Source organism: Protopterus annectens, chromosome 8.part0, assembly GCF_019279795.1.
Source record: "Protopterus annectens isolate FY-2018-M chromosome 8.part0, PAN1.0, whole genome shotgun sequence".
Taxonomy (NCBI): domain Eukaryota; kingdom Metazoa; phylum Chordata; order Ceratodontiformes; family Protopteridae; genus Protopterus; species Protopterus annectens.
Genome location: NC_056741.1, coordinates 138880308 through 138891507, shown reverse-complemented (window position 1 = coordinate 138891507; position 11200 = coordinate 138880308). Strand labels below are relative to the sequence as shown.

The 11200-nt window shown below is 36.4% G+C and overlaps 1 protein-coding gene across 1 annotated transcript in view; it reads right to left on the bottom strand.

Moving 5' to 3' along the window:
- Positions 1-1835: 1835 nt before the first annotated feature.
- Positions 1836-11200, bottom strand: part of LOC122808162 (CD209 antigen-like protein B) — a 324810-nt gene continuing 315445 nt past the window's right edge. Inside the window, exon 4 of the mRNA XM_044079135.1 lies at positions 1836-1961. Within this exon, the coding sequence (XP_043935070.1) occupies positions 1836-1961 (126 nt within the window). The remainder of the gene's footprint in view (positions 1962-11200) is intronic.

Below are 11200 nucleotides of genomic sequence, written 5' to 3'. Positions count from 1 at the left end.
TAATAACTTAGTATAAATAATCCTTGGTGTGGAAGAATCTTGCTTTGCACGTAATGCTCTATGTGCTCTCTCTACAATTATAGATTTTGAAGATGTTTCACAGTTTAACAATGTTTCAAAGATATTCTTAGTCACAGATAACAAGTTTTTATTGTCATAAGATTCAGGCAAACCACGAATAATAATGTTATTTCTTTGACTCCTGGCTTCCAAATCCAACAGTTTAGCTTGTATATCAGAAATAATCTTATCTTTAGACTTAAGGTCACTTTCCAATGAATCAGTTTTTATCTCTAAAGCTGAATTTCTGTTTTCAATCATATCCATTCTATCATTTATTTGCTTTAAAGTTTTACTAAAGTCAGCAAATTGTTCTGAGAAGTTTTGGATAGCACTTTGGATAGGCTTTAATGCTACTTTTAGTTCGTCTAAATGGAAATTTGAATCATTTAAGTCTTTATTACTTACTTTGGAAGTTTCAGTAGGTTGTTTAGATATCCTTAGTCTTTTTGAACTGGAATCTTTTTCAGGAGAGAGCATTGAAGAAAATTTGGCCTTTGTAGGCTGAGTCTCCATGGAGTCGGATTTTGTTGCCATGCCCAGAGATGAAGTGCAACTGACAGGATATCAGGATCCAGGAATAGACTGAAGCAGCAGGTGTCCAAACAGCTGAGAGAACAAAATTGTTCTGAGGTAAAATAAATCCCAGGATAAGAAGTCCAGAGAAAAAAATAATCCAAATGCGTAGAAAAAGATTTATAAAATCTTTTAGTAAAAAAAACTGAGGAAAAAGATTGATATAAAGTTGTAAAAAAGACCAAAAGTTAAATAGCTGTGAGGAGCTCAAAGAGTAGGGACTAAACTAGTCGGCAGCCATCTTGGAATGGCCATTTTTCTGTATAACTAAAGCATGTTTTCATGCATGTATAATAAAACATACTGATTTTGTAGGTATGCATTTAATTTATTATATCAAGGAAAGACTGTTTTGCATTTTATCTCTTGAGGCTTATCTGTTTCAAGAATTTGTCAAAAGTGACTTTTGTAGTGCTGATTGAAACCATTATAAAAGACAAAACATAAAGTATTAAGTAATTCCACTACAAATGTCCAAAGTCAGGAACTTTCATCAGGAAGAGCTTAAGTTGCTGTTTATTTATTTATTGACATTTGATTACTGGGAAAGTCCAATTGGGAAGAAGCCCATTTTCAGCACAGGCCTGAGGAGTAAAGCTCCAAATTATTGCAAAACATTTTAAGAATAATAATTTTACCATCTTCAAAAATAAAACAAAAACATATGCAATTTAAATAGTTACAACAAATTAGACATAATATAAAACATTGGTTAAGAATCAATACAAGGTATATGAGAATCATTTAATATTTAATATTTAGAGAAATTGCAGACAGTTTGGAGATAAATTAAAGATAGGTTACTGTAATACAAATAGGAGTTGCAATATGAAGTGAAGAAAAACAGGCTTATGGTATATTTAGAGAGAAAATCAAAGAAGAGAATTAGATAGCAGTAAGGAGGTAAGTGAAGAAGGGAGAAAAAGGAGGTATAAGGAATGAAAAGGTACTTTTTCACATTTAAGGATATAGGTTATCCTGGTTTTGTTCTGTTTCTATGTTTGTCTCTGTTTTGTTAAAACAGTAATAGATTTTTTTCTGTAGGTTATTTAATGTAGTCATCTGATAACATGGTTACAAGAATTAACTAGTGCTGACACCCAAAAATAGTAAAAAAGGTTTGGCAATATTTTAAAATGTTTTTTATTTCAGTTAGAACTGTTACATATAATCAGAATGATTGTGCTTTATCAATATACTCACTCTGAACAAGTTGCATTGCAGTATTGGTCATCTACCCAACACCATTTACTCTCCTCTTTCTGATCTGTAAATCCAATCCAGTAAGGTTCCTTTGATAAACATGTGGAGTTTGTTAAAAACGTCTGTAACATAATAATAATAATAATAATAATAATAATAATAATGCACTGTTCCTTTTGCTTCACAAAGAAAAATAAATAACTAAATAAATAAACACACATAAGAGGGAGATGCAGGCATGTGTTTCCATTTTACAATACTCGGCTTATCACCACATTGGGTTGAAGCTTGACATAGGTCACAATCTTCTATCTTTTTTAGAATTTTTAAATAAGTTGTAATGTTCACAATGAGAAATGGGCCAGTGCTTTCAAAATTTTCTTCTAGAAATTTGTTTGAACAAAGCTGATATATGACAGAAGTTTGATTCCCTGAATCAAGTATACAGGCTGAAACTTTGAAAGCTAGGACTGCATTTACATGAATACGGACTATGCATTATATCAGAACATAAATGTTTGGGTTAGAAATGCAATAAACCACAGTTTCATATACAAAATATGTTATTATTATATGTTGATCCTTTCATCTAGCCATTTACATAAATATAAATAGCAATGACTTGTCATTATGCAGTTAGTACTAAATGCTGCCAAAAACATTGTTGGAAATATGTTAAAGAAATCTTACAAGGGTGTCTGCACTGATGACAATAAAGATATGACCCCCATCTGACACATATCATGGCATTTTGGGCCTTTGCCAACCAAGATTTCCTTTATAGCTTTTAACTAATGAGATTGAATATAGTCATCAGTTTAACATGGCTGCACTGCAAAGACTCACATTCCAACTTAAGGAATCCATACTTCTTGATTTAAATTCATTGAGCCACCCCTCCCAAAAAAAAAAAAAACCATGAAAAAACAGTGGATTTTTTTGCAAGAGGTGCTTTTGCTCCTACACCCCAGTGCTATAGTGCTATATATATATATATATATATATATATATATATATATATATATATATATATATCCAAAACCAGAAAGTGGTGTGAGTAAAACAGTCCTCCAATAAAAATATAAAGTATAACAACAACCAAAGGAGGCACAAGACCATGGCAAATAAAAACATAAAAGTATTTATTGCAGAAAAGGTGAGCGCCTTCGCAGCAAAGCTGCTTCATCAGACAATTCAACAGAAATGCATAAACTCTTTTAAAATAACACACTGATGCATTTCTGTTGAATTGTCTGATGAAGCAGCTTTGCTGCGAAACCGCTCACCTTTTCTGCAATAAATACTTTTATGTTTTTATTTGCCGTGGTATATATATATATATATATATATATATATATATATATATATATATACATATATATACATTTTATATTTGGCTATAATAATTCTGCGGTGGTGCAGTGGTAGTGTTGTTGCCTCACAGCAAGAGGCTATCCCATTCGATTCTCGGCTTGGGTTGGGAGTGCCTTCTGTGTGGAGTCTGCATGTCCTCCCAGCGGTTGAGTGGGTGTTCGAAAGACATGCGTTGAATGGGCATGCCTTCATTGAAGGTTGGGCATTGGGCTGGCAACTTGACACCATAAAAAACAACTGCCAATCATTAGCGGACCGGAGTTCTGCTGTGGCGACTCCTAACTGGGAAAAGCAGAAAGACAAACAACAACATATATATTTGGCTACAATGTATATATTTATCAACTATGCACAACAACCCATAAACATAATGATAGTCACTGTAAATAGCATGTCTATATCAGCAGTACTGCTACAATAAAATGCCTTCTATCTTCATGTCCTTCCTGTGTTAAAGTGGGTTTCCTCCGGTTTCCTCCCACATTCCAAAGACATGCAGTAGGTGGATTGGACACTCTAAATTGGCTATAGGTGTGAGAGTGGATGTGAAAGAGTGGTGTGGAAGAACTACCATGTCATGGCTAGCCATCTGGCAGTGTAAACCTTGGCTCTAGATGATTGTCACTGTTGAAGTGACACCCTGACACCATCTGCACAAAATAGGAAAAAGGGGTTGTGGATGGTACACGTGAGAACCTCTTGTGCTGAGTCTGAGTCACATTAGCGCCAACTTATTTATTTCATGACACTGAAAAAGTTATTTTATCATATTGTGTTTGTTCTCTCCTATAAGAATGATTAGTAATAATTATTAAAACTGTAAAAAGAAATTAGAAAGGCAGGAATCTTCCTGTCTCATATCTTTAAGTAAGACTATTTTAAATGTTTCTGTTTATTGAATTTTCTGAATACAAATCACAAAATCACACACACACACACACACACACACACACACACACACACACACACACACGCACTTATGAGGAATGAAAAGCTTGAATTTTTCATCCAAACTCAGTGCTGCAGAAGGACATTTTATTTGTATTTCATTTTATTGATTGTAATTGATTAATTCTTTGTTAACTGGGGTAGAAAGCTAATCCAGATGGATTATTTTTAGATTCAGCCAGAGGATAATTTTCTTCCTGAAATCCAGATGGCCCAACTTTGATTAGCAGATCTGGAGCTAGAATATCTGGGAAAGGGAAATGTAGAGGAACAGCTACAGCTCACTCATCTTAGTGGGAGGGTGTGGTACCCCCAGGCCAGGTCTTCTGCTGCCCCTGTTCTATGGCCAGGGGGCTGGAGTTTAGAAGGCAGGTACAGATATTGCGAGGAATGGAAATTGCAGTTACCAAAGTCAGTGATGGCAGTCCTTGTCTTCACATGTAAGGAAGTACTCGAGTGTAGCTAGCGGCCATTGGTAGCTTACTGTGGTGATCATGCTAAGAAAGGGGGGTTAACATTGCATAGAAACACCCCACATTGTTCACACCCTAGATGACATGAAGTCTATTGAGGGAGTATGGTATCATATAGTTTCCTGCCCAGGGAAAAACAGTTTGGTTGCTACAGAGCCCTGTTTCAGGGGATAAACTGGACTTACCTTTGCAGGAGATAAAGATATATGCCACCCTTACAGGCAGAAAAATAGAAAGACCTGGTGTGAGCAGGGACACTAATCACCCCAATGACTGCCTGCATGATATCTTCTTCTGGACAGCTTGCTTCATAGTGAAATGGTTACATTTCTAGTATGGGGAAAGGTCTGGCATGGAGCTGATGTCAGCAGGACACCCCACACACTATCAGGGCACATTTTGCAGTTGTCTCATAAGGGGAAGGCTCAATGGTTAGTAGGTGTAGAGACAAAAAGTACATTGATAAAAAAAAAGTTGAATTTCCATACAAAAAACATTTCATGCATTTTCTGTCAGATGTAAAATGCTTTGAAAATAAAAAGTTTTGTCAATATATTAAAAAAAAAGAAAATAAAGAAAAATAGAGACAGAAAAAGAAAATAAATCCAATGCATCAGCTACATATTGCTTATGTGAAAACATAAGTTGTGGTATAACACTGCATGATAATTTTCAGCAAAGTGCATGTACTATTTTAATGTTTTCATGACACAGACTGATCTAATGGGCTAAATCAGTGTATATATGCATAATGTTTCATAGCTTCTGCATGTGTTCAACTTGTACAGTATCTTAAACAGGCATTGCCACTAGGGTGCTATGTATCACTGCTGTTAAAAGTTTATTCCTTTAATAGGTACCAGTCCGTATTTCATTTCCAATTCCCTGGCACCAAGACATTGACCTTTAGAATGACTAGTGGTATCACTGGCAAAACCACATGAAGTCTAGGAATGTGGTTAATACTAATTGGCCATTTATTCTACCCCAGAAATATCAGCAGCTTTTTAGTAGCACAGTAGTCTATTTGAAGACTGACATCATGGAGCTCTTGGAATATGTGTTCCAATCTGGTGTGATCCTACCATTGAGCAGCATTTTACCTTCTCCAAGGATGATGCCACTACATGAACAAAAGATGACTGACTTTAATAACTGGCTTAGTTTCTAATTCAGAGGACAGATAAAGTCTACCAAAGCCAAATTTGAGGCAAATTTGACCTCCCAGGCCAAAAAGAACCACAAGGCATTCTTTACATGCCTGCAAACGCAAAGGCAATACACAATTGTGTACAGAGCTCAGTTAAAAATGTAGCCATCTATACCAAGCCAAAGATATAGCAAACCTACTGAATGAAAAATCCTGTCCCAGCTTTACCCTCTCTCCCCTTCAACCTCAGAAAATGTCATCACATTTAATTCCCATTGCTATCACTAGGGAATAGGTCCTTAATGCTCTGTTTAAGGCCAAGAGCACTTCATTAATGGGTGCAGATAATATCCCAGGATGCTTTTTAAATAGCATGAGACATGACCTATCAGGCTGTCTGGAATTGCTATTTAACTGTAGCCTACAAACAGGCTTCATGCTTCAGGAATAGAGAACAGTAACAGTCATCCGTCTGCACAAAGGTGGGCCATCTACAGACCCTGGAAACTACAGACCCATAAGGTTACCCTGGACTCAAATGCAAAGCCGTGGAAAAAAATATCATGAAAATTATCAATAATGACATAGAAAACCTCCAGACACTGTATCCAACCCATTATAGTTTCATCAAGGGCAGGTAATGCCTACTCAACCTGGTGGACGTCTTTAAGAAGGTCACTAAAGCAACGAATGAGGAGAAAATGGTTCACACTGCCTACCTTAACCTGACCAAGGCATTTGACATAATGCTAAGGCACTGTTGACAAACTGAAGAGGAAAGGTACCACAGATGGAACCTAAGAAGTTAGAGTTGGGGAGTCCACCTCTATAAAGGGGCCAGTCACAAGTGGAGACCCTCAGGGATTGGTCCTGGCAATTGCTCCTTTTTGGGATTTATTTCTCTGAAGTCAAGGCCAGTGTCAGTGGCCTCAGGCTGACTAAATTTGCATAGGATTGGAAATTAGGAGCTGTCATTGAATCCCCCACTGACACAAATGTTTTCCAGGAAGGGCTGATACACACAAACAACTGGAGACAAAGACATGGACTAAGACTAAATGGCAAGAAATGCATAATGGCATTCTTCAGGAAGTCATCCACTCCTGGTGAATATTCTATTGACAACACACCTCAAGTACTGACCTAGTAGTCAGGGACTTGAGGACTCTCTTAGGCAGTAATCTAGCCTTTGACCATCACATGTCTACAGTAGTAAGGAAATAATTTTATGTTGTGCAACTCATAAACAAAGGTATGGCATCTAGTTCAAAGGAAGTCATTGTCCACTGTATTTGGCACTTATCAGACCTATCATTGAGTACAATACCACCTTTGGTATGTACCTAACCAATCATATCAAACAACTGGAACATCCACAGAAGTTCCTTACTAAAAGAATACAGGGCATATTTAACAGGTTCTATGCAGAGTGCCTCAAGATCTTATCCCTGTATTCTATTTCCTGCAGGCTGCTGAGGAGGGAAAATCTATTCCTGGCATACAAGGCATTATCATACCCCACTCTGATGGGCCTGCTGCATATCTGCAAAACAAACAGCACTAGAATTACCAATTTTAAAGACATAAACCTTGCTTGTGATATAAACAGGACCTGCTGGAGAGACAGGTATGTATCCCAGAGACTACACCAGCTATGGAACTTGCTCCCCAGCCATGTGAATCAGAGTTCCTCCCTAACCCAATTCAAGTGTAATTTGGATAATTGGAAGAAAAACAGGAAATTCATCCCTGGTTTGGCACCTGCATCTCTAATGGATGCAGGCATCCTGAAAATGGTTAATCTACCAGGTTTGTGCTTGCAAATAGTTTATCTCCCAAGCCCCTCCTCACAGTTATCAAAGGTACCAGAACTTGTCAGAGATTTGGGATACATGGCTATGCTTAAAAAAACCCTTGTGATTGCTAGCCTAGTAAATGCCTATGAACCTATGAACATGCTTGCTAGCATCAGTTAAGGCTAGAGGCATCAGTCCCTTAAAGAAATGTGTTGTGTACCTCTTTTTTATCAAACTAAGGAATTTATACTTTAATAAAAATCAGGTAATATTTGACTGTCTTTACTTTAAAGATATTCTTTACTCAAAATTTATGTTAAGGGCAAATATCAATGTATCTATTTTATTATGCTTTTTCATTAATAATTAAAACATTTAAACAATGCAATCCTTTCAGTTCTATGTATTACTTTTGTATTTATCTGACTATCAAGCTGATAGCTTTATCACTCTTCCATAAATTAAGAATAGAGATTTTGATTGTGCTCTAGTCTGTCTTTGTTTTTTTTTTTTTTTTTTACAAGAAACATCTTTATTAAATTATCATGCGTGACACAGACAGTCTTACATTTATATAAATGAAAATAAATCATAGCAGCAGTCTCAGTTGCAAACATTATACCTTACAAATTGTGCCAATACAATTGTAGCTGCAAACATTACATATCACTTTTAATATATTCAGTCATTGTCAGTCAACCATTCCATAGCTCATTCAGATCCTACCTTCTTTTAAACATTGTTCCTCCTCAGCATGTATTGGTCCATTTCCCATTTTTTCCTGTGTAATTTACTCCTACCCTTTTCTAAAGATCACAGTTCCATTTGTTTTATCTCTGTTACTATCTTTGTTACTTCTAGTAAAGTTGGCTTAGACTTTGCTTTCCATTTTCTAATTATTGCCTTTTTTGGCAGCCTCTATAATTAGACTCAGCAAGGCCTTACTATGTCTAGACAATTCCAACTCTGTATCACAGCTCAAAAAATAATTTCCCTAGTCACTCCAATTTGCTCACACAGTATCTCTGACACTGTCTTGATATAAATTAAACATCTCTTTGTAGAAAGTTTAATAGCTCCTCTGGACTCTGTTATATCATTTCAGCATAATCACTCCTGGAACATCTCTCCTCCTTGGCCTTCAATACCACTGCATAGCCACTCTGAATAAATGTCTCCTGTTTCTCCTCAACAACTCTACGTCTATAGTTTAGACAATAAAGGACCGTAGATGTTCAGTCTTCCTCACCAAAATGTCTTTTGTCTGCTTCTCTTTAGGACTTTCCTGAGACATCATCTTTCTTTTTCTGTTTTCCTCCATTCTGCCAAAGAGTGAAGGAACAGTTTTGACTGATTCTGCTGCAGTCTGCTTCAGTCACTGTTGCGCCTGATTATTTATTTATTTATTTTATTTTACATTTGTTTACCAACTAGGCCAGTGGCCCTTTTTCAGCAGAGGCCCTGGGAGAAAAGCTGCATTACAAAAACACATTCAAAATAATGCGAGAAACTGATAACAATCAAGAATGCATAACTTTGGTGAATACAGGTACTTAGTTTATACATAAAAAATAAAAACTGAGTAAAATAAAGTGGGAAAAAAGAAAGCTAAGAAAAAAACTAGCAAGAAATAGCTTGTGCATCATAGAGAAATGACTGATCAGTAGATCAATATCATGGTATTGGTGGTAAATATGGTGGCCATATTTTCAATAAACTTTAAAGTAAATTGTATCATACAAAGAAATCTTATCAGTGCCCATATTTTAGTGTGGACATCTCTACTATATATCGATATACATTTAAACTTCATTTGAAGATGTAATGTGGCCCAAAAGCTTCATGTCTCTTACTGACTGTATACATTTTCATTACCATGAAGTTATATTATCTTATACAGTTCAACAATGGCATAAGCCTTTTACAACCTCAAACGGTTAGGCCAGCAATTATATTCACATAACCTTCTGGTCGTTTTTTAGTTTATGTAACACTCTGAAACACCTCAGGTGATGGCAAAATATTAAATAGGCTTTGGAAGAAAATGGCATGTTTGCATATATATAAAGAAGTTTACAATGTTGTTCATCAAAGCTGATTTGTCAAAATCCCTTGCCAGCATAAAACACACAAATAAACGTAACAGTGATCATAACTAAAAAATTTCCCCTACTCTATGAAAATGCTAATGCTCCATTTTTTATATTTCTAGAATATTGAGATCTTTGAATTTTGCCTGACTTCTTGACTGCAGGTCTGCTATTCACTCTGTCGGTGGACCATGACTGCTACCACATGTTTACTAGCAACCCACTACTCCTAGATTACTTCATCTTTAACTGTGAAAAGTACAACAAGATCTATTTACTTGTACTGGAGCCACACCTGTCTACTCCCTTCACATTCAGTAAACTGGCTCATACTACTACACTGACCTGCACTGAGGTACTCAGGAAGTCATTGGCTAAGCTTCCTAGGCATCCCTTCCGAAAACCTAAGCAATCTACTATACCCACCTACAATGAGGTACTCAGGAAGTAATTGGCTAAGCTTTCTAGGCATCCCTTCAGAAAATCTAAGCAATCTAGAGCTACACATATACCTATACCCTCCCTGACATACACCTGTGGAAACCACTTGATTGTATACCTAAAACACTAAGGTTATTCAAGCCTGCTTCTTCCCCTAAAGATCCTTTGTAGGTGAGTATACCATAACGAAAGAAATAACTGACACAGCATTCCCAGACCAGATAAGGAAAGACTTACTATCATTATCTCTTGAACTGGGATCAAGGATGTCCCAAGGGCCCTCAGGATCCTTCAGTATTCTAAATATGAATATGAAGTTGATGCCCGAATGGGAGTAAATGACCTTACACAGTTTACACTAAGAGAGATGAAATGTGATATGACTGATATCACCACCTATGTCCCAGGAGAAGGTCACTAACTAGTGTTGAACAGTGTTCTTCAGTCTCCAAGGATGATACCTAAATATAAAGTAGAACAATAAGCTACAATAATTTACTTGTTCACTGATGTAATTCCATGGGAATCTAGTATGTATTGGCCTTGGTCCAGATGGCTGAAGAACACTCCTGTTTTACCAGGGATGGCATGCACTTCTTTGCTCATGGCGTTCACATACGGACTAGAACCACTGCTTCCTCCAGAGTGCGTTCTTAGGCCATGCTCGATTAATGAGCATTTTGCATACAAAATTGTGATTTGAAAATACAAGGGCTGTCATATTCAATTTTAGAAGCTTAAACAATAACATGTCAGTACTTCAGGTTTACCTCATTATTTATTTATTTACATTTGTTGACTGGGAGTGTCCAACTGGATGTAGGTCCATTATAGCAGAGGCCTTGGGAGAAAAGCTCCACAGTTAAAATATACAGACAGTAATTACATTGGATTTACATAGCAATTAACAATTTGATCAACATAGCAATTAAAAATTACAAGCATAGTTACAGATGAAGAACATAGTACATCAGTAGACAACTAGAATCTTTATCATCTGCGAAGTACATAACAGACATTAACAACTGTTAAAATAAGAAGTTTCTGCTGCATAATACATAGTTAGGCTTATAAGCATCTGAGCTTGCT